Raw genomic sequence first — 24,652 nt, forward strand, 5'->3', positions numbered from 1 at the left:
AGTAAATTTGCTGATGACACCAAGATTGGTGGAGTAGTGGATGAGGTGGAGGGCTGTTGTAGGCTGCAAAGAGACATAGATAGGATGCAAAGCTGGGCTGAAAAATGGCAAATGGAGTTTAACCCTGATAAATGTGAGGTGATTCATTTTGGTAGGACAAATTTAAATGTGGATTACAGGGTCAAAGGTAGGGTTCTGAAGACTGTGGAGGAACAGAGAGATCTTGGGGTCCATATCCACAGATCTCTAAAGGTTGCCAGTCAAGTGAATAGAGCTGTGAAGAAGGCCTATAGTGTGTTAGCTTTTATTAACAGGGGGTTGGAGTTTAAGAGCCGTGGGGTTATGCTGCAACTGTACAGGACCTTGGTGAGACCACATTTGGAATATTGTGTGCAGTTCTGGTCACCTCACTATAGGAAGGATGTGGAAGCGCTGGAAGGAGTGCAGAGGAGATTTACCAGGATGCTGCCTGGTTTGGAGGGTAGGTCATATGAGGAAAGGTTGAGGGAGCTAGGGCTGTTCTCTCTGGAGCGGAGGAGGCTGAGGGGAGACTTAATAGAGGTGTATAAAATGATGAAGGGGATAGATAGAGTGAACGTTCAAAGACTATTTCCTCGGGTGGATGGAGCTATTACAAGGGGGCATAACTATAGGGTTCGTGGTGGGAGATACAGGACGGATATCAGAGGTAGGTTCCTTACGCAGAGAGTGGTTGGGGTGTGGAATGGACTGCCTGCAGTGATAGTGGAGTCAGACACTTTAGAAACATTTAAGCGGTTATTGGATAGGCACATGGAGCACACCAGGATGATAGGGAGTGGGATAGCTTGATCTTGGTTTCAGATAAAGCTCGGCACAACATCGTGGGCCGAAGGGCCTGTTCTGTGCTGTACTGTTCTATGTTCTATGTTAAGTTTTTACAAATATATAAAAATGAATAGAGTGAATGTTGGACCCTTGGAGGACGAGAGGGGGGATTTAATAGTGGAAAACGAGGAAATGGCTGAGACTTTAAATAAGTTCTTTGTGTCGGTCTTCATGGTGGAAGACACAAATAGTTTACCGAATATTAGAGATCGAGAGTTGGTGGGAGGTGAGGTCCTTAATACAATTACTGTTACTAAGGAGGTGGTGCTTGGTAGACTAATGGGACTGAAGGTGGACAAGTCCCCGGGCCCGGATGGAATGCATCCCAGGGTACTGAAAGAAATGGCTGAGGTAATAGCAGATGTGTTAGTAGTTATTTATCAAAATTCGCTGGACTCTGGGGTAGTGCCAGCTGATTGGAAAACAGCTACTTTTACTCCGCTGTTTAAAAAAGGAAGTAGACAAAAGGTGGGTAACTACAGGCCGGTTTTCTTAACATCCGTAGTTGGGAAGATGCTGGAGTCCATCATTAAAAAGGAAATAGCAGAGCACCTGGATAAGAATGGTCCAATCAAGCAGGATCAAACCATGGATTCATGAAGGGAAAGTCATGTTTGACGAATTTACTGGATTTTTATGAAGATGTGACTAGTGCGGTTGACAGAGGGGAACCGGTGGATGTGGTGTTTTTCGATTTCCAGAAGGCATTCAATAAGGTGCCTCACAAAAGGTTGCTGCAGAAGATTAGGGTACACTGAGTTGGGGGTAAGGTGTTGCCGTGGATTGGGGATTGGCTATCTAACAGGAAGCAGAGAGTTGGAATAAATGGGTGCTTTTCTGGTTGGCAGTTGGTGACCAGTGGCGTGCCGCAGGGATCGGTGCTGGGACCTCAACTGTTTACCATTTACATAGATGATCTGGAGAAGGGGACCGAGTGTAGGGTATCAAAGTTTGCTGATGACACGAAGATGAGTGGGAAAGCGAATTGCGCGGAGGACACGGAAAGTCTGCAGAGAGATTTGGATAGGCTGAGCGAGTGGGCGAGGATCTGGCAGATGAAATATAACGTTGGCAAATGTGAGGTTATCCACTTTGGAAGAAATAAGAGTAAATTAGAATATTATTTAAATGGAGAAAAATTACATCGTGCTACTGTGCAGAGGGACCTGGGGGTCCTTGTGCACGAATCGCAAAAACTCAGTCTGCAGGTGCAGCAGGTGATCAAGAAGGCAAATGGAATGTTGGCCTTTATTGCGAGAGGGATAGAATATAAAAGCAGGGAGGTCTTGCTGCAACTGTACAAGGCACTGGTGAGGCCGCAACTGGAGTACTGTGTGCAGTTTTGGTTGCAACTGGAGTACTGTGTGCAGTTTTGGTCCCCTTATTTGCGAAAGGATATATTGGCCTTGGAGGGAGTGCAGAGAAGGTTCACCAGGTTGATACCAGAGATGAGGGGTGTAGCATATGAGGAGAGATTGAACAGATTGGGTCTGTACTCGTTGGAGTATAGAAGGCTGAGGGGTGATCTTATAGAGACATATAAGATAATGAAGGGGCTGGATAGGGTAGAGGTAGAGAGATTCTTTCCACTTAGAAAGGAAACCAGAACCAGAGGGCACAGCCTCAAAATAAGGGGGGGCCGGTTCAGAACAGAGTTGAGGGGGAACTTCTTCTCCCAGAGGGTAGTGAATCTCTGGAATTCTCTGCCCATTGAAGTGGTGCAGGCTACCTCGTTGAATATGTTTAAATCACGGGTAGATAGATTTCTGATCGATAAGGGAATTAAGGGGTTATGGGGAGCAGGCGGGTAAGTGGAACTGATTCGCTTCAGATCAGCCATGATCTTGTTGAATGGCGGGGCAGGCTCGAGGGGCTAGATGGCCTACTCCTGCTCCTATTTCTTATGTTCTTAAGAAGGAAATAGAAAGATTTCTGTACTCTAAAGGTGTCGAGGGATATGGGGAGAATGAGTGAGTTGGGATAGATGATCAGCCATGATCGTACTGAATGGTGGAGCAGGCTCGAAGGGCCGAATAGCCTGCTCCTGCTCCTATTTTTTATGTTTCTATAAGACTCCCAGGACGACACTGGAAACAGTTTCGGGATGTCCTTGAAGTATCCCCACCAACTCATAGGAGTTCCTGACCTGTGGTCAACCAAAATGGAGAAGGTTCATTCAGGAAAGCACCAAAGACATTGAAAGTCAGAGAGAGTGCACAAATCTCCCAACACTTTATCCACCTGACCCTTCCAGTACCAGCTGCCCTGCCTGCACATTAGTCTTTGAAACCATCTCAGACCCCATCGAACCAGAGTGGGAGCAGGTCACCCTCAATTCTGAGAGACTGCCTCAGAAGAAATGACTGAACATGCAGTTTGAAGTTGCAGGAATGAAGTTATTGCTTTAATGTCCTCTGACTGTCAGGACCAGCAGAACTCGGAGCTGGAATTAAAGATTCCAGGTTTCCCAGTGGAATACCACGCAGGATTATTATCCAAAGTGAATATTCAGGGACGTGTAAAATAGGAATTGACATGTAATGTGTACAGAGAAAAATATCAGATTTAATCTGAGTTCTAACAGTCGTTAACATTGAGTCTGGTCACCGTGTGGGCTCAACTCTTGACTGTTTAGATAGTGAGAGGATTGGTGTTTCTGCAGTTTTGTAGATGAGCTAGTGAAGAACTGATGGTTTTTGAGAGGGAGATGTCTGGTTCTAAATACAGTGCGGAAAGTCAGTCTGGATAGGGGAGGAAGGCACTCTTTCCAGGGTTACAGTAAGAAGTCTCACAACACAAGGTTAAAGTCCAACAGGTTTATTTGGTATCACGAGCTTTCGGAGCACTGTTCCATCATCAGGTGATGAAGAAGCAGCGCTCAGGAAGCTCGTGATTCTAAATAAACCTGTTGGACTTGAACCTGGTATTGTGAGACTTCTTACCATGCCCACCCCAGTCCAACGCCGGCATCTCCACATCAGGGTTATGTTCTGTTTGTAAGTGTTTAATCAATGCTTATATTTTGTCTAATTGACAGGTAGACATCATCTGTGGAGACAAGATTTTAGAACATCACCAGACCTTGAGGCACATTCGAAGCAGCGTCACCCACAGCAGCATACGGGTTAGTGCTGAGATTCTTGCTTCACCCAATAGCAATGGGAAAGAATGGAAAAAATATCACCAAGTACATAGGAATCACTCAGATTGCCCCTGGCACTGCCCAAGGGGCAAAGTGTCCATGCCCAGGGGGCACCTTGGCACTGCCCATCAGGCATTGGGCAGTGCCAAGGGGCGGGACCTGTTGTGGGCGGGGCCTAGGGGGGTGATCAGTGTGGGTGGGTCTTGCTGCCACTCTGCATGGGGATTGGTCGAGGCTGGAGGGAGGCCAATGATCGGGGGGGGGCTTGCCTCCCGGGGGGGTGGGAGGGGGTGTCTGCCGAGGTGAGGGGATTGCCACTGCTGGGTGTCGGGGGCCTGGACATCGGGGCGTGCGGGGACGGGGGGGGGGGGGGGGGGGCCCGAGGCTGGCCCGGGAATTGTCATGGGGGCCGTGATCGAGCCACAGGGGGGTAGCTGGAGGGGCAGCACTGCGGGGGTCCTCAGCTGGCCAGCAATTGAGCTGGCTAGCAAATGGGGAGACTGACAGATTGGAGTCACTGCGCATGCGCAGAGTTCCAGAAGTGTCAGAATCTGGCATGAATAGGACCCCCCAATTCACGATTGGGACCTCTGCATTGAACAGAGTGTGGGCGATTTGAGTCTGAACTCCCACTGGAAAATACTGTCGTGATCTAGACCAGTTTTCTCACCAATTCAGCACTTTTAGGAGAATCACCTGAATGAATAGGGAGTGGGCAGCGCAGCGCAGGAGTGAGAAATGTAAGGCTGGGTATTCTGAGAATGTGAGGTGCAAATGTGCATGAATTTTACACTGAATACAACTATTAATATTCTGTGTGATTACTTCCTCATAGTATAATCAACACAACTAAAATATAATTCTGACTTTGACTTTTCTATAAATGAGATGTAACTGGATTGATTAGTAAATTTGCGGACGACACAAAGGTTGGTGGATTTGCGGATAGCGATGAGGACCATCAGAGGATACAGCGGGATATAGATCAGTTGGAGACTTGGGCGGAGAGATGGCAGATGGAGTTTAATCCGGACAAATGTGAGGTAATGCATTTTGGAAGGTCTAATACAGATAGGAAATATACAGTAAATGGCAGAACCCTTAGGAGTATTGATAGGCAAAGGGATCTGGGCGTACAGGTACACAGGTCACTGAAAGTGGCAATGCAGGTGGAGAAGGTAGTCAAGAAGGCATACGGCATGCTTGCCTTCATTGGCCGGGGTATTGAGTTTAAAAATTGGCAAGTCATGTTGCAGCTTTATAGAACCTTAGTTAGGCCGCACTTGGAATATAGTGTTCAATTCTGGTCGTCACACTTCCAGAAGGATGTGGAGGCTTTGGAGAGGGTACAGAAAAGATTTACCAGGATGTTGCCTGGTATGGAGGGCATCAGCTATGAGGAGAGGTTGGAGAAACTTGGTTTGTTCTCACCTGGAGCGACAGAGGTTGAGGGGAGACCTGATAGAAGTCTACAAGATTATGAGCGACATGGACAGAGTGGATAGTCAGAAGTTTTTTCCCAGGGTGGAAGAGTCAATTACTAGGGGGCATGGGTTTAAGGTGCGAGGGGCAAGGTTTAAAAGAGATGTACGAGGCAGATTTTTTTACACAGAGAGTGGTGGTGTCTGGAACCCGTTGCTGGGGGAGGTAGTGGAAGCGGATACAGTAGTGACTTTTAAGGGGCTCCTTGACAAATACATGAATAGGATGGGAATAGAGGGATATGGTCCCCGGAAGCGTAGGGGGTTTTAGTTAAGTCGGGCAGCATGGTTGGTGCTGCCACAGTCCAAAGATGTGTGGATTAGGTTGACTGGTCATGATAAATTGCCCCTTAGTGCCCTGGAAAATTAGAATCTGGAATACACTACCTGACAATATCATGGAAGCAGATCCAATAATAGAACATAGAACATAGAACATTACAGCGCAGAACAGGCCCTTCGGCCCACGATGTTGCACCGACCAGTTAAAAAAAAAAACTGTGACCCTCCAACCTAAACCAATTTCTTTTCGTCCATGAACCTATCTACGGATCTCTTAAACGCCCCCAAACTAGGCGCATTTACTACTGATGCTGGCAGGGCATTCCAATCCCTCACCACCCTCTGGGTAAAGAACCTACCCCTGACATCGGTTCTATAACTACCCCCCCTCAATTTAAAGCCATGCCCCCTCGTGCTGGATTTCTCCATCAGAGGAAAAAGGCTATCACTATCCACCCTATCTAAACCTCTAATCATCTTATATGTTTCAATAAGATCCCCTCTTAGCCGCCGCCTTTCCAGCGAAAACAATCCCAAATCCCTCAGCCTCTCCTCATAGGATCTCCCCTCCATACCAGGCAACATCCTGGTAAACCTCCTCTGCACCCTCTCCAAAGCCTCCACATCCTTCCTGTAATGTGGGGACCAGAACTGCACACAGTACTCCAAGTGCGGCCGCACCAGAGTTGTGTACAGTTGCAACATAACGCTACGACTCCTAAATTCAATCCCCCTACCAATAAACGCCAAGACACCATATGCCTTCTTAACAACCTTATCTACTTGATTCCCAACTTTCAGGGATCTATGCACACATACACCTAGATCCCTCTGCTCCTCCACACTATTCAAAGTCCTCCCGTTAGCCCTATACTCAACACATCTGTTATTCCTACCAAAGTGAATTACCTCACACTTCTCCGCATTAAACTCCATCCGCCACCTCTCGGCCCAACTTTGCAACCTGTCTAAGTCTTCCTGCAAACTACGACACCCTTCCTCACTGTCTACCACACCACCGACTTTGGTGTCATCAGCAAATTTGCTAATCCACCCAACTATACCCTCATCCAGATCATTAATAAATATTACAAACAGCAGTGGCCCCAAAACAGATGGGCCCAAAACATAATGGCTTTCAAAAGGGAATTGGATAAGAACCTGAAGAGAAAATAACTTGCAGGGCTACAGGGAAAGAGTTACGGAGTGGGATTAGATGGGAGGCTGGAACTCTGAAAAGAAGTTCTTGGAGGGCCGAAGGGCCTGTTACTGTGCTGTAATTTTCTTTGTTCTTTGAGATGGAATCGTTAGATTTGAGTGGTTTCATAATAAATCCCCAGATATGGGGGCTATTTGTCACAAAGCGCTGGAAGTGAAGGTTGTGTCTGACTGCACTTTCAGTCCAGTACTGTTCAGATTGCACAGGAATGGTAGAATGGGCACAGCACAGAAAGAGTGTCTGTGCTGGCTCCCTGTAACAGCCACATCCACATCCTGGCTCCCTGTAACAGCCACATCCACATCCTGGCTCCCTGTAACAGCCACATCCACATCCTGGCTCCCTGTAACAGCCACATCCACATCCTGGCTCCCTGTAACAGCCACATCCACATCCTGGCTCCCTGTAACAGCCTCCCATCTAATCCCACTCCGTAACTCTTTCCCTGTAGCCCTGCAAGTTATTTTCTCTTCGGGTTCTTATCCAATTCCCTTTTGAAAGCCATTATTGGATCTGCTTCCATGATATTTCCAGGTAGTGTATTCCAGATTCTAATTTTCCAGACCTATTAGCACAGCCGTTCTGATCCTACTAAAGTTGGCTGTCCTCCAGTTAAATATTTTTACTCTGGATTGTTCCCTTTTTAAAAAATGCTAACCTGAACCTTATATTGCAATCATTGTTCCCTCCAGACACTTAATCCATTTGATCACTGCATTCCCCAGAACAAGATCCACCATTGAGTAGGGCAAGAAACGTAAACTTGGGTCTGAAATCGTAGAATCTACAGTGCAGAAGGAGGCCATTTGGCCCATCGAGTCTGCAACGACAACAATCCCACCCAGGTCCTATCCCTGTAACCCCACATATTTACCCTCCTAGTCCCCCTAACACGAAGGGGCAATTTATCATGACCAGTCAACCTAATCCACACATCTTTGGACTGTGGGAGGAAACCCATGCAGACACGGAGTGAATGTGTGCAAACTCCACACAGACAGCGACCCAAGGACAGAATTGAACCCAGGTACCTGGCGCTGTGAGGCAGCAGTGCTAACCACTGTGCCACCGGCATGGGGACACAGTGGTTAGCGTTGGAAACCAGGGTATGTTTCTTCCCAATGATAGAATGATTGATACATGAAATGGGTGCCAAAACCGAGAAATGGAATGAAGAACTCTGGAATCATTTAGGCTAGTCTGGTTCAGTTTCTGGTCAACGGAAACCCCCAGGATGTTGATAGTGGGGATTCAGCAGTAAAATGCCATTGAATGTCAAGGGGTGGTGGTTATACCGTCTCTTGTTGGAGATGGCCATTTCCTGGCACTTATGTGGCACAACTGTTACTTGCCACTTGTCAGGCCAAGTGTGGACATTGTCCAGTTCTTGCTGCATTTGGACACGGACTGCTTCAGTATCTGAGGAGTTGTGAATGGTGCTGAACATTGTGCAATCTTCAGCAAACATCCCCACTTCTAACCTTATGATGGAAGGAAAGTCATTGATGAAGCAGCTGAAGATTGGGTCATAGAGGTTTACAGCATGGAAACAGGCCCTTTGGCCCAACTTGTCCATGCTGCCCTTTTTTTTTAAAACCCCTAAACTAATCCCAATTGCCCGCAGTTGGCCCATATCCCTCTATACCCATCATACCCATGTAACTATCTAAATGCTTTTTGAAAGATAAAATTGTACCCGCCTCTACTACTACCTCTGGCAGCTTGTTCCAGATACTCACCACCCTCTGTGTGAAAAAATTGCCCCTCTGGACACTTTTGTATCTCTCCCCTCTCACCTTAAACCTATGCCCTCTAGTTTTAGACTCCCCTACCTTTAGGAAAAGATATTGACTATCTACCTTGTCTATGCCCCTCATTATTTTATAGACCTCTATAAGGTCACCCCTCAGCCTCCTACACTCCAGAGAAAAAAGTCCCAGTCTATTCAGCCTCTCCTTATAACTCAATCCATCAAGTCCTGGTAGCATCCTAGTAAATCTTTTCTGCACTCTTTCTAGTTTAATAATATCCTTTCTATAATAGGGTGACCAGAATTGCACACAGTATTCCAAGTGTGGCCTTACCAATGTCTTGTACAACTTAAACAAGACATCCCAACTCCTGTATTCAATGTTCTGACCGATGAAACCAAGCATGTCGAATGCCTTCTTCACCACTCTGTCCACCTGTGACTCCACTTTCAAGGAGCTATGAACATGTACCCCTAGATCTCTTTGTTCTGTAACTCTTCCCAACGCCCTACCATTAACTGAGTAAGTCCTGCCCTTGTTCAATCTACCAAAATGCATCACCTCGCATTTGTCTAAATTAAACTCCATCTGCCATTCGTCAGCCCACTGGCCCAATTGATCAAGATCCCGTTGCAATTGGACATAACTTTCTTCACTGTCCACTATGCCACCAATCTTGGTGTCATCTGCAAACTTACTAACCATGCATCCTGTATTCTCATCCAAATCATTAATATAAATGACAAATAACAGTGGGCCCAGCACTGACCCCTGAGGCACACCGCTGGTCACAGGCCTCCAGTTTGAAAAACAACCCTCTACAACCACCCTCTGGCTTCTGTCAAGAAGCCAATTTTGTATCCATTTAGATACCTCACCCTGGATCCCGTGAGTTTTAACTTTATGCAACAACCTACCATGCGGTACCTTGTCAAAGACCTTGCTAACGTCCATGTGGACAAAGAACAAAGAACAGTACAGCACAGGAAACAGGCCCTTCGGCCCTCCAAGCCTGTGCCGCTCCTTGGTCCAACTAGACCAATCGTTTGTATCCCTCCATTCCCAGGCTGCTCATGTGACTATCCAGGTAAATCTTAAACGATGTCAGCGTGCCTGCCTCCACCACCTTACTTGGCAGCGCATTCCAGGCCCCCACCACCCTCTGTGTAAAAAACATCCCTCTAATATCTGAGTTATACTTCGCCCCTCTCACCTTGAGCCCGTGACCCCTCGTGAACGTCACTTCTGATCTGGGAAAGAGCTTCCCACCGTTCACCCTATCTATCCCCTTCATAATCTTGTACACCTCTATTAGATCTCCCCTCATTCTCCGTCTTTCCAGGGAGAACAACCCCAGTTTACCCAATCTCTCCTCATAGCTAAGACCCTCCATACCAGGCAACATCCTGGTAAACCTTCTCTGCACTCTCTCTAACACCTCCACGTCCTTCTGGTAGTGCGGCGACCAGAACTGGACGCAGTACTCCAAATGTGGCCTAACCAGCGTTCTATACAGCTGCATCATCAGACTCCAGCTTTTATACTCTATACCCCGTCCTATAAAGGCAAGCATACCATATGCCTTCTTCACCACCTTCTCCACCTGTGTTGCCACCTTCAAGGATTTGTGGACTTGCACACCTAGGTCCCTCTGTGTTTCTATACTCCTGATGGCTCTGCCATTTATTGTATAACTCCTCCCTACATTATTTCTTCCAAAATGCATCACTTCGCATTTATCCGGATTAAACTCCATCTACCACCTCTCCGCCCAATTTTCCAGCCTATCTATATCCTGCTGTATTGCCCGACAATGCTCTTCGCTATCCGCAAGTCCAGCCATCTTCGTGTCATCCGCAAACTTGCTGATTACACCAGTTACACCTTCTTCCAAATCATTTATATATATCACAAATAGCAGAGGTCCCAGTACAGAGCCCTGCGGAACACCACTGGTTACAGACCTCCAGCCGGAAAAAGACCCTTCGACTGCTACCCTCTGTCTCCTATGGCCAAGCCAGTTCTCCACCCATCTAGCCACTTCTTGTATCCCATGAGCCTTAACCTTCTTAACCTCCTTAATCAACCAACATCAACTGCACTGCTCTCATCTACCTCCTTGGTTACCCCTTCAAAAAACTTCATCAAATTTGTGAGACATGATTTTCCACTCTCAAAGCCATGCTGACTGTCCCTAATCAGTCCTTGCATCTCTAAATGCCTGTAGATCCTGTCTCTCAAAATACCTTCCAACAATTTACCCATCACAGACGTGAGGCTCACTGGCCTGTAGTTCCCAGGCTTTTCCCTGCAGCCCTTTTTAAACAAAGGCACAACATTTGCCACTCTCCAATCTTCAGGCACCTCACCCGTGACTATCAATGATTCAAATATCTCGGCTAGGGGACCCGCAATTTCCTCTCTAGCCTCCCACAACGTCCTGGGATATACCTCATCAGGTCCCGGGGATTTATTTACCTTGATGCGCTTTAAGACTTCCAGCACCTCCTCTAGGACACTAACCCTGAGGGACTCCTGCAATGATGTCCTGGATTGACCTCCAGTCACCACAACCATCTTCCTTTGTGCTGGGTATGACTCCAACCAGGGGAGGGTTACCCCTGATTCCCATTGATTCCAGTTTTGCTAGGGTTCCTTGATACCACACTTGGTCAAAAGCTTCCTTTAATTAATATTTCTTCTACAAGACCACACCTCTGTCAGTGCCGCACTTCCTCACTGGAGTGTCGGCCTAGATTTTAGTGCTCAGGTTTCTGGAGTGGGACTTGGAGCCATGATGTTCTGACTCAGAGGTGAGAGTGTTACCCACTGAGTCACAGCTGATATCTCATTGGAAGGTCAATAACTGCCTGTGGTCAGCTCACTGTGTACTGTCAGATAATCGATTTAAAGAATCCAATTATTCATCATTCACTCGTATCACACAATCCACAGTCGATATAAAGGCGCAGCAGTTAACCTGGGGCAGAGGCTCGGGCTGCTGAGGGGGGCTCTGGACAGTCCCGACCCCCCGTGACTCACCATGGCTAAATGTTCCTCATGCTGTCCTGCTTTCCTTACTGTGCAAAATGGCTCAGACCTATAGAGTCCAGCCAATACTGGCTATGTGCGGCATAGACTATGTCCAATGATACAGACAGTGCAGCCCCCCCCCCACCCCCTCCTCCTCCAGGTGCAGGCTGAGGCAGAGGGGAAGTTCTGCGGTGCAGTCCTGAGCAGGAGGCAAGCGCTGGGTCACATTGGAGTCTACTTCCTCACAAATAACTAATGCACAGCCAGCGGTTTATACCAATCTCAGAACATCAGCTCATTGCTGCAAAGGAAAATCTCAGCTGCTACAATTTGCCGCTCTCTTTCTTCTCAGGGGATGCTGCAACTTTGATGGATTTGTTCTGAGTCGGCTGTGAATGTCATGCTATAACTAAGTGAACGTGCCTGCTGTGTGACCTGTGAATGATCTTTACAAAGCTCAGCTGCACATGTGCAGTAACCAAGGAAACTGCCTCCTGGGATGGCAGGGCCTAATAAATTTAAAATGTATTTCATGTATTTTCCTCTGAACCTCATTAATGGGAGGTTTATCCTCTGCTCTGTCTGATGGTGGAGGTAGGCTGGAAATAACTGGTCAGTTTGCAGAATTGCTTTGTGTTTGTGTGTGGCTATGATCTGTGAAATCACACATCTTATTCACAATAAACTGGATTTATCTTTCTCACCCACATAGTTCCCTGGACTCTGCTGCAGAATTATTGTGTGTATTTTTCGAAAGTCAGATTTCTTCTTGATAAGAATCATAGAATGATACAGTCCCTGAAAGAAGCCATTCAGCCCATCGTGCCTGTGCCATTTCTTTGAAAGAGCTATCCAGTTAGACGCACTGTTCTGCAGATATTCCCCCCTTTAACTATTTATCTAATTCTATGCAATTCTCTTTTGGATGTTATTGAATTTGTTTCCACCACATTTGTAGAAATGGTCGAGAGCTTCAAGTTTTTAGGTGTCTAGACCACCAACAACCTGTCCTGGTCCCCCCATGCCGACACTAGTTAAGAAAGCCCACCAATGCCTCTACTTTCTCAGAAGACGAAGGAAATTTGGCATGTCAGCTACGACTCTCACCAATTTTTACAGATGCACTATAGAAAGCATCCTTTCTGGTTGTATCACAGCTTGGTATGGCTCCTGCTCTGTCCAAGACCGCAAGAAACTACAAAGAGTTGTGAACATAGCCTAGTCCATCACTCAAACCAGCCTCCGATCCATTGACTCTGTCTACACTTCACGCTGCCTCGGAAAAGCAGCCAGCACAATTAAGGACCCCCCACGCAACCTGGACATTCTCTCTTCCACTGTCTTTCGTCGGGAAAAAGATACAAAAGTCTGAGAACACATACCAACCGACTCAAGAACAGCTTCTTCCCTGCTGCCATCAGACTTTTGTAATGAACCTATCTTATATTAAGTTGACCTTTCTCTACACCCTAGCTATGATTGTAACACTACGTTCTGCACCCTCTCCTTCCCTGTGTACACTATGAACAATATGCTTTGTCTGTATAGCACGCAAGAAACAATACTTATAACTGTATCCCAATACAAAGAACAAAGAAAAGTACAGCACAGGAACAGGCCCTTCGGCCCTTGAAGCCTGTACCGATCATGATGCCCTAACTAAACTTTAAAAAAAGCCTTCTGCCCCACCTGGTGCCAGGGTCCTGGATGTCTCTGAGTGGGTACAGGGCATCCTGAAATGGAAGAGTAAACTGACAGGTGTCATTGTCCACATTGGCAGGAAGAGGGAACGGGTCCTACGGAGACAATTCAGAGTTAGGTAGGGAGCTAAAAAGCAGGACTTCAAGGGTAGTAATCTCAGGATTACTCCCCATGCACTGTGCTAGTGAGGCTTGGAACAGGGAGATGGTACACGTGGCTAAAAAGCTGGTATAGGAGGGACGGCTTTAGATATATATGGATCACTGGGATGTCTTCTAGGGGAGGTCGGACTTGTACAAGAAGGACGGGTTATACCTGAAATGGAGGGGCACCAATATCCTGGGTGGGAGGTTTGCTAGTGCTGTTTGGGATGGCTTAAACTAGTGTTGGGGGGGGGGGAACCGGAACAGCAGACCCGTAAGTGTAAGGACTGGGGGGAAAAAAGTGAAACTGAGACAAACATAGCACAGAGGGAGGCCGGGGGGCTTGGCGGGACTGGAGGTCTGAGTGTGTTTACTTCAAAACAAGAAGTATAACCCATTCAGTATTTTAAATCACTGATTGCATCCTAGAGTGGATGATGAATATTTAGCTAGCGTTCATTGCCCTTCCCTAAGCCCATGTGTTGTAGAAGCAACCTCAGTGTTGTTAGAAGCATAGAAACTAGAAGCAGGAGGAGGCCATTCAGCCCGTCAAGCCTGCTCAGCTATTCATCTTGATCATGGCTGATCATCAAATTCAATATCTTGATTTCCCCCTTCTTCCCATATCCCTTGATCCCTTTAGTCCCAAGAGCTATCTAATTTCTTCTTGAAATCAGACAACTACATTCTGTGGTGGTGAATTCCACACATTCACCACCCTCTGGGTGAAGAAATTTCTCCTCACCTCAGTCCTAAAAGGTTTACCCCTTATCCTTGAACAATGACCCCTAGTTCTGGACTCCCCCACTATTGGGAACATTCTTTCTGAATCTACCCTGTCTAACCCTTTTAGAATTTTATAAGTTTCTATGAGATCCCCTCTCACGCTGCTAAACTCCAGTGAATATAATCCTAACTGACTTAGTCTCTCCTCATATGACAGACCTGCCACTCCAGGAATCAGCCTGGTAAACCTTCGCTGTACTTCCTCTATAGCAAGGACATCCTTTCGCAGATAAGGACATCAAAACTGCACACAATACCCCAGGTGTGGCCTCACCAACATCCTATGCAATTGCAGCAAAACATCCCTATCCCTATTCTCAAATCCCCTCGTTATGAAGATCAACATACCACTTGCCTTCTTTACTGCCTGCTGTACCTGCACGCTTACTTTCAGCGACTGATGCACGAGGACTCCAAGGTCTCGTTGAGTATCCTCTCTCAATTTACACCCATTCAAGTAATAATCTGCCTTCCTATTATTGCTACCCAAGTAGATAACCTCACATTTTACTGCATCTGCCATGCAGATGCCCACAGACTCAACCTGTCCAAATCACACTGAAGCATCTCTGCATCCTCAACAGCTCACCCTCCCACCCAACTTTGTATTATCTGAAAATTTGGAGATAATACATTCAGTTCCCTCTTCCAAATCATTAACATATAATGTGAACAGTTGGGGTCCTAGCACAGATCCTGTGGAACCCCACTAGTCACTGACTGCCAGAAAAAGATCCATTTTTGCCAACTCTTTGCTTTCTATCTGCTAACCAGCTTTCTATCCATCTCAAGTCATTACTTGCAATCCTATGTGCTTTAACTTTACATAGTAGTCTGCTTCGCCACACTACCAGAAGGACGTGGAGGCTTTGGAGAGAGTACAGAGGAGGTTTACCAGGATGTTGCCTGGTATGGAGGGCTTAGTTATGAGGAGAGATTGGGTAAACTGGGGTTGTTCTCCCTGGAAAGACGGAGGATGAGGGGAGACTTAATAGAGGTGTATAAAATTATGAAAGGCATAGATAGGGTGAACGGTGGGAAGCTTTTTCCCAGGTCGGTGGTGATGTTCACGAGGGGTCATAGGTTCAAGGTGAAGGGGGGGAGGTTTAACACAGATATCAGAAGGACATATTTTACACAGAGGGTGGTGGAGGCCTGGAATGCGCTGCCAGGCAAGGTGGTGGAGGCGGACACACTGGGAACGTTTAAGACTTATCTAGATAGCCATATAAACGGAGTGGGAATGGAGGGATACAAAAGAATGGTCTAGTTTGGACCAGGGAGCGGCATGGGCTTGGAGGGCCAAAGGGCCTGTTCCTGTGCTGTATTGTTCTTTGTTCTTTGTGAGACCTTGTTGAAAGCCTTCTGATAGGAAGGATGTTCCAGGATTATGACCCAATGACAGTGAAGGAATAAATCAACAAAGAACAAAGAGAAGTACAGCACAGGAACAGGCCTTTCGGCCCTTCAAGCCTGTGCCAATCATGATGTCCTAACTAAACTTCTACCCTTACTCGGTCCCTATCTCTCTATTCCCTCCCTATTCATGTGCCCATCCAGATGCCTCTTAAACGTTGCTAATGTGCCTGCTTCCACCACCTCCTCTGGCAGCGCGTTCCAGACACCCATCGATACATGGCAATATATTTCCAAGTCAGGATGGTATGTGGCTTGGAGGGCAACTTCCAGGTGGTGGTGTTCTCATCTGCTGCCCTTGTCCTTTTAGCTGGTAGAGATCACAGACTTGGAAAGTACTGACAAAGGAGCCTTGATACATTGCACACTGCTGCCACTGTGCATCGCTGATGGAAAGAGTGAATATTTATTGTGATGAATGGGGTGCCAATCAAGCGGGCTGTTTTGTCTGGATGGAGTCAAGCTTCTTGAGTGTTGTTGAAATTGCACTCATCCAGGAAAGTGGAAAGTATTCCATCACGCTCCTGGTTCGTGCCTTGAAGGTGGTGGACAGGCTCTGGGGAGTCAGGAGGTGAGTTAATTTGCGCAGAATTCCTAACCTCTGACCTTCTCTTGTACACATGGTAGTTAAATGGCCAGTCCAGATCATTTTCTGGCCAGTGGTAACCCCAGGATGTTGAAAGTTAGGTACTTGGTGATGACAAGGCATTGAATGTTGATGGGTGATGGTCAGATTGTCTCTTGTTGCTGATGGTCATTGCCTGGCATTTGTGTGGCACGAATGTTACTTGCTACTTATCAGCCCAAACCTCGATATTGTCCAGGTCTTGCTGCATTTGGACATGGATTGCTTTAGTCACAAATGGTGCTGAACACTGTCCAATCATCAGCAAACATCTCCATTTCTGACCCCTGGCAAAACCCAAACAGCATCCATGAGCCGGTTATTTCCGAGAAAGTGCCGCTTGATAGCACTGTCAACAGAACTTTCTATCACTTTACCATGACCAAGAGTAGACTGATGAGGCGATCATTGGCCCGGTTGGAATTGTCCTGATTTTTATGTACTGATCATACCTGGGCATTTTTCCACATTGCCAAGTAGCGGCCAGTGTTGTAACTGTATTGGAACAGCTTGGCTAGGGCTGCAGCAAGCTCTGGAGCTCGTCATCAGTACTATTAGTGGAATATTGAGAGGGCCCATCGCCTTTGCAGAACACCTTTGCTCCATCTGCAAGCCATGATCTCAACCTTCTGATTGTGTGCCATTTTGCCTCAGCATCTTGCGCTCATGCCCACGTGTCCATCTTTGGCCTGCTGCTGTGCTCCAGTGATGCCCAATGCAAACTGGAAGAACAACACCTCATCTTCCGCCTAGGCATGTTGCAGTCTTCTGGACTTTGGGTTCAACAACGTTCACCACCACCTTCTCGAGGGCAATTAGGGATGGGCAATAAATGCTGGACGAGACAGAGACATTACATTCCAATAACAAATGGAAAAAAACCTGTGAAGTGCCTTGGGACATTTTATTACTTTTGAGGTGGCTATAAATGCAAGTTGGTGTTATTGCCAAGAGGACAGAGGCCCTTAAATCATTCTTCTGAACAAACTATTGCACCATAATTTTTCTTTTTGCTCCTTCAGTGGCACTGATGCGATGATAATTTGAATGTGTCTGAAAGGTTTGAGAGCTGTCTCATCATCTCCCTGCAGTGTTAGTGGAGCGCCAGAGTGTGAGTGAAACACTGCACAATCAAGGACTGGGGATGGTGGGGGTGGGCCCATGCTTGGCTGCTCCTTAAAGGAGTTTGTTTTAACAGCATTGCGGCAAGGTTAGAGGGCACTTAACTCACTTTATCAAAGCAACATCACAAAGGAAAAGTGGGTGTAGCCCATGTTTTATACAGGTTCTAGTCTTTTGTGATGAAAGCTGATTCAGGCAGTGTTTGACCATCTCTCTCCCTCATTCTCACTCTCTCTCTATGTACGTATATGCGTATTCTGAGTGTATGTACGTATATGCGTAGTCTATATGAAGTGGACTATCAGTAGAACTGGAAACTGCCAGGGATCCAATCCTTCATAAAATCATTATTACTGGATATATTGGGAAGAAATTCCCATGTTTTGGGCTGCTATTACAGGCAGATATACAGACAGATTATTTGAACTCCCCGCACTCCTCCGTCCCCCCGTGGGAAGTTGGTTAATAACAGTTCTGCTCTCTTTTGCTTCCCCAATTTTCATCACTCTGACATTGGAGGCTGCCTGGGCCCCAAGCTGTGGATTTCCTCTCTTTCTCTCTCTCTCTTCCTTGACGTTCCTTAAAAACTATCACTTTGACCAAGTTCTTAGTCAGCCATCCTGATATCTCCTTATGTGACATGGTGTCCGATTTTGTCTGATTTATGTTCCTGTGAAGCTCTTTGGGATATTTTATCATGTTAAAGATGGCATGTAAATGCAAGTTGTTGTTGTACATTCACCACCCCGAATGCCTGTTGAGGAGAGGCATGCAGGAGCATTGAATGTAGAAGGGGCGCAGATAACTGTGCATTCATCATGAAATGAAATATTCCTTTCTGTTTGAAGGTTTGTCCCAAGAACCTCTTATTTAAAAATGGAAACATTGCTGTGGTTTATTTACCCTGCACTTTTCCCCTGTTTTTTTACACTTGAATTAACAGTGTCGGCAAAGGCTTCCCAGGATTCCTGTGGTAGGTTTGCTGAGGTATAAAGAGAAAGAGGTCAGACATTATCTCTTCATCCCTTTAGCTCCAAGAACTATACCTAATTCCTTCTTGAAATAACGCAATGTTTTGGCCTCAGATGTGATGTGACAAAAACTTTTTTCACATGGCGAGTGGTTTGGGTCTGGAATGCACTGCCTGGAGTGTGGTGGAGGCAGGTTATATGGGTTATATTTTGAACAGATCTAGCAATTCCAAACTGGGCACCCACGAGGTGCTGTGGACCATCAGCAGTAGCAGAATTGGTAATTAAGTAATTGGTAAGTAATTGTTAATTGGTAATTAGCAGAATAGGTAATTAAGAAGACAAATTGAATTTTGTTCTTCATTGCTCGAGGGATGGAGTTTAAAAATAGTGAGATTATGGTGCAGCTGTATAAGGTGCTGGTGAGGCCACACCTGGAGTACTGTGTACAGTTTTGGTCTCCTTACTTGAGAAAGGATATATTGGCACTGGAGGGGTGCAGAGGAGACTCACTAGGTTGATTCCGGAGTTGAGAGGGTTGGCTTCTGAGGAGAGACTGAGTAGACTGGGGCTACACTCATTGGAATTCAGAAGAATGAGGGGAGATCTTATAGAAACATATAAGATTATGAAGGGAATAGATAAGATAGAAGCAGGGAAGTTGTTTCCACTGGCGGGTGAAACTAGAACTAGGGGGCATAGCCTCAAAATAAGGGGAAGCAGATTTGGGACTGAGTTGAGGAGGAACTTCTTCACACAAAGGGTTGTGAATGTGTAGAATTCCCTGCCCAGTGAAGCAGTTGAGGCTACCTCATTGAATGTTTTTAAGACAAGGATAGATAAATTTTTGGACAGTAAAGGAATTGAGGGTTATGGTGAGCGGGCGGGTAAGTGGAGCTGAGTCCACAAAAAGATCAGCCATGATCTTATTGAATGGCGGAGCAGGCTCGAGGGGCCAGATGGCCTACTCCTGCTCCTAGTTCTTATGTTCTTATGTTTATGTTACAGGGATAGGGCCAGGGTAAGATGCTCTGTCAGAGTTGGTGCAGACTCGATGGGCCGAATGGCCTCCTTCTACACAGTAGGGATTCTATAATTGTACTCTACCACAATCTGTGGCCGCTTTGCTCAATATCCACCAGTCTATCATCACCACCAAATTGGGGGCTCAACCCTGGTTCAATGAAGAGTGCAGGAGGGCAATGCCAGGAGCAGCTCCAGGCACACCTAGAAATGAGGTGTCAACCTGGGGAAGCTACAACACAGGACCACTTGTGTGCCAAACAGTGAAAACAGAATGTGATAGACAGAGCTCAGCGACCTCACAACTAACAGATCAGATCTATGCATTTCAGTCCTGCCACATCCAGTCGTGAATGGTAGTGGACAATTAAACAACTCACTGGAGGAGGCTCCACCAATATCCCCATCCTCAATGATGGAGGAGCCCAGCACATCAGGGCAAAAGATGAGCATTTGCTATAATCTTCAACCAGCAGTACTGAGTGGATGATCCATCTCAATCTCCTCCCGAGGTCTCCAGCATCACAGGTACCCGTCTGCAGCCAATTCAATCACCATGTGTGATTTCTTAGAAATCCTACAGCACAGAAAGAGGCCATTCGGCCCATCGAGTCTGCACCGACCACAATCCCACCCAGGCCCTACCCCCATATCCCTAGATATTTACCCACTAATCCCTCTAACCTACGCATCCCAGGACACTAAGGGGCAATTTTTTAGCATGGCCAATCAACCCATCCCGCACATCTTTGGACTGTGGGAGGAAACCGGAGCACCCGGAGGAAACCCACGCAGACACGAGGAGAATGTGCAAACTCCACACAGACAGTGAACCAAGCCAGGAATCGAACCCAGGTCCCTGGAGCTGTGAAGCAGCAGTGCTAACCACTGTGCTACCGTGCCGTGATATTGACAAACAGCTGAAGGATTTAATACAGCAAAGGTTACGGATGTTGACACCATTCGAACAGCTGAAGACTTGTGCTCCTGGGGAGGTGGTGGCCTAGTGGTATTATCGCAAGAAACTCTGCTAATGCTCTGGGGACCTGGGTTCAAATCCCACCACGGCGGATGGTGAAACTTGAATTCAATAAAAAAAAATCTGGAATTAAAATCTACTGATGACCATGAAACCATTGTTGAGTGTCAGAAAAACCCATCAGGTTCATGAATGTCCTTGAGGGAAGGAAATCTGCCATCCTTGCCTGGTTTGGCCATATGTGACTCCAGAGCCACAGCAATGTGGTTGATTCTTAACTGCCCTCGGGCAACTAGGGCTGGGCAATAAATGCTGACCAGCCAGCAATGCCCGTGTCACACAAATGAATAAAAAAAATTTTTTAAATTACTGTACCAGTACAGCTGCAACACTGGCATCTACCTGGAAATGAGGACAATTGCCCAGGTATGTTCTGTCCATAAAAAAACACAAGACAAATCCAAGCTGATCAATTACCACCTCAGCAGTCTGCTCCCCATCATCAGCCAAGTAATGGAGACAGTCAGCAACAGTGCGACCAAAGAGCACTTACTCAGAAATAACCTGCTCGCTCACTGATGCTCAGTTTGGCTTCTACCAGGGCCACACAGCTTCTAACTTCATTAGAGCCTTGTCCCAGACATGGACAAGAGCTGAACTCGAGGAGAGGTGAGAATGACAGTCCTGGCCATGAATGCAGCATTTGACCAAGTGGGGCATCAAGGAGCCCGAGCAAAACTCAATCGGAGTAATGATCTCCGCTGGTTGGAGTCATGCCTCGCACAAAGGAAGGTGATTATGGTTGTTGAAGGTTAATCATCTCAATGGATGTTGTTTTTCAGTGTGCGGTTCTGTACCACAATGCTAAGGAAATTAATTTTACACTCTCTACTGCTTACAGATGCTTCTGACAGTCACTTCCTCGCTCATTGCATACATTGAACCTCTGTCATGCCGGTTTCACACTAACACTCATACATATTTATGTCCTGGGATTTCATGTGCACACTCAGATGAAAAACAACATCTATTTATACAGAGCTCTTCTTGTGGAACAATGTCTGAAGGAGCGTCACAGAGACAAAATCAAAAGGAATAGATGCCAGGTGAAGGATCACAGCACCAGGTTAAAGTCCAACAGGTTTATTTGGTAGCACAAGCTTTTGGTGCGCTGCCCCCTCATCAGGTGAGTGGGAGTTGTGTTCACAAACAGGGCATATATAGACACAGACTCAATTTATAAGATAATGGTTGGATTGTGATTCTTAACAGGTAATCAAGTCTTTAAAGATACAAACAATGTGAGTGGAGAGAGGGTTAAGTACAGGTTAAAGAGGTGTGAATTGTCTCAAGCCAGGACAGTTGGTGAGATTTTGCAAGCCCAGGCAAGTTGTGGGGGTTACAGATAGTGTGACATGAACCCAAGATCCTGGTTGAGGCTGTCCTCGTGTGCGGAACCTGGCTATCAGTTTCTGCTCGGCGATTCTGCGTTGTCGTGTGTCGTGAAGGCCGCCTTGGAGAACGCCCCAACAGGAAGGGAAGTGTCAGGGAACACTTCAGCAGTCACGGGCATTCAGCCTCTGATCTTCGGGTAAACTTTCTCCAAGGCGGCTTTCAAGACACATGACAACGCAGAATCGCTGAGCAGAAACCGATAGCCAAGTTCCGCACACACGAGGACGGCCTCAGCCGGGATCTTGGGTTCATGTCACACTATCTGTAACCCCCACAACTTGCCAGGGCTTGCAAAATCTCACTAACTGTCCTGGCCTGAAACAATTCACACCTCTTTAACCTTAACCTTCTCTCCACTCGCATTGTCTGCACATTACCTGTTAAGACTCACATTCCAACCATTATCTTGTAAATTGAATCTGTGTCTATATATGCCCTGTTTGTGAACCCAACTCTCCACTCACCTGATGAAGGGGCAGTGCCCTGAAAGCTCGTGGTATCAAATAAACCTGTTGGACTTTAATCTGGTGTTGTGAGACTTCTTACTGTGCCTACCCCAGTCCAACGCCAGCATCTCCACATCAGGTGAAGGATGGGGTTATTAGCAAAGATAATCAAAAGCCTGGTTAAAGAGGTGGATTATGAGGAAGATCTTCAAACTTTCAGAGCTTACAGCCTAGGTGACTGCAGGCGTGGGCTGCCAATAGCGGGCGAAAGGATGAGTGTTGCATAAGGGGGCAGCATTGAAGAAGCTCTGAGGGTCACAGGGCTGGAGAAGATAACAAAGTGACAGAGGGATAAGGCCAAGAAAGGATATAACACCAGGACAAGAATTAAAGTTGGAGGTCTGTGACCAGTGGTGTTCCGCAGGGCTCTGTACTGGGATCTCTGCTATTTGTGATATATATAAATGATTTGGAAGAAGGTATAACTGGTGTAATCAGCAAGTTTGCGGATGATACGAAGATGGCTGGACTTGCGGATAGGGAAGAGCATTGTCGGGCAATACAGCAGGATATAGATAGGCTGGAAAATTGGGCGGAGAGGTGGCAGATGGAATTTAATCCGGATAAATGCGAAGTGATGCATTTTGGAAGAAATAATGTAGGGAGGAGTTATACAATAAATGGCAGAGTCATCAGGAGTATAGAAACACAGAGGGACCTAGGTGTGCAAGTCCACAAATCCTTGAAGGTGGCAACACAGGTGGAGAAGGTGGTGAAGAAGGCATATGGTATGCTTGCCTTTATAGGACGGGGTATAGAGTATAAAAGCTGGAGTCTGATGATGCAGCTGTATAGAACGCTGGTTAGGCCACATTTGGAGTACTGCGTCCAGTTCTGGTCGCCGCACTACCAGAAGGACGTGGAGGCATTGGAGAGAGTGCAGAGAAGGTTTACCAAGATGTTGCCTGGTATGGAGGGTCTTAGCTATGAGGAGAGATTGGGTAAACTGGGGTTGTTCTCCTTGGAAAGACGGAGAATGAGGGGAGATCTAATAGAGGTATACAAGATTATGAAGGGTATAGATAGGGTGAACAGTGAGAAGCTTTTTCCCAGGTCGGAGGTGACGATCACGAGGGGTCACGGGCTCAAGCTGAGAGGGGCGAAGTATAACTCAGACATCAGAGGGACGTTTTTTACACAGAGGGTGGTGGGGGCCTGGAATGCGCTGCCAAGTAGGGTGGTGGAGGCAGGCACGCTGACATCGTTTAAGACTTACCTGGATAGTCACATGAGCAGCCTGGGAATGGAGGGATACAAACGATTGGTCTAGTTGGACCAAGGAGCGGCACAGGCTTGGAGGGCCGAAGGGCCTGTTTCCTGTGCTGTACTGTTCTTTGTTCTTTGTTTTGTTCACTGGGGGGGAACATGATTCTGTGTAGGTCAACAAACAGAGGTGTATAGGGACAAGATTACTGCACAGATCTTATAGGAGAGAGTTTTAGAAGAAGGGAATTTATATCCGTGATTGTTTGGATGTTGGATTTTAAAACATCTTGATAAGTAACATACAGATAATGCAATTAGTCTGGCTGTACAGAAATGCAAATAGAATTTTTCATAAATTACACTAGCCCTGGAGCCAGGAGAAGATTAGTCGAACACATGACAGATTCCTTAATGGCTTGTGGATTTAGAACATAGAACATAGAAAAACTACAGCACAAACAGGCCCTTCGGCCCCACAAGTTGTGCCGAACATATCCCTACCTTCTAGGCCTACCTATAACCCTCCATCCTATTAAGTCCCATGTACTCATCCAGGAGTCTCTTAAAAGTCCCTATTGAGTTTGCCTCCACCACCACTGACGGCAGCCGATTCCACTCGCCCACCACCCTCTGTGTGAAAAACGTCCCCCTAACATTTCCCCTGTACCTATCCCCCAGCACCTTAAACCTGTGTCCTCTCGTAGCAGACATTTCCACCCTGGGAAAAAGCCTCTGAGAGTCCACCCGATCTATGCCTCTCAACATCTTATATACTTCTATTAGGTCTCCTCTCATCCTACGTCTCTCCAAGGATAAAAGACCAAGCTCCCTCAGCCTATCCTCATAAGGCATGCCACTCAATCCAGGCAACATCCTTGTAAATCTCCTCTGCACCCTTTCAATCTTTTCCACATCCTTCCTGTAATGAGGCGACCAGAACTGAG

The 24,652-nt window shown here is 46.6% G+C and overlaps 1 protein-coding gene across 4 annotated transcripts in view; it reads left to right on the forward strand.

Moving 5' to 3' along the window:
- Positions 1-24,652, forward strand: part of pcgf6 (polycomb group ring finger 6) — a 104,461-nt gene that overhangs the window by 68,168 nt on the left and 11,641 nt on the right. For 2 of the 4 annotated variants that reach the window (XM_078222982.1, XM_078222983.1), the window contains exon 9: positions 3,905-3,991. In XM_078222982.1, coding sequence (XP_078079108.1) covers positions 3,905-3,991 — 87 coding nt within the window. Of the gene's footprint in view, positions 1-3,904; positions 3,992-4,938; positions 5,053-24,652 lie in introns of all 4 variants that reach the window. The other 2 variants (XM_078222981.1, XR_013498960.1) reach the window with 2 other exon arrangements.

Source organism: Mustelus asterias, chromosome 11 (assembly GCF_964213995.1).
Source record: "Mustelus asterias chromosome 11, sMusAst1.hap1.1, whole genome shotgun sequence".
Lineage (NCBI taxonomy): Eukaryota > Metazoa > Chordata > Chondrichthyes > Carcharhiniformes > Triakidae > Mustelus > Mustelus asterias.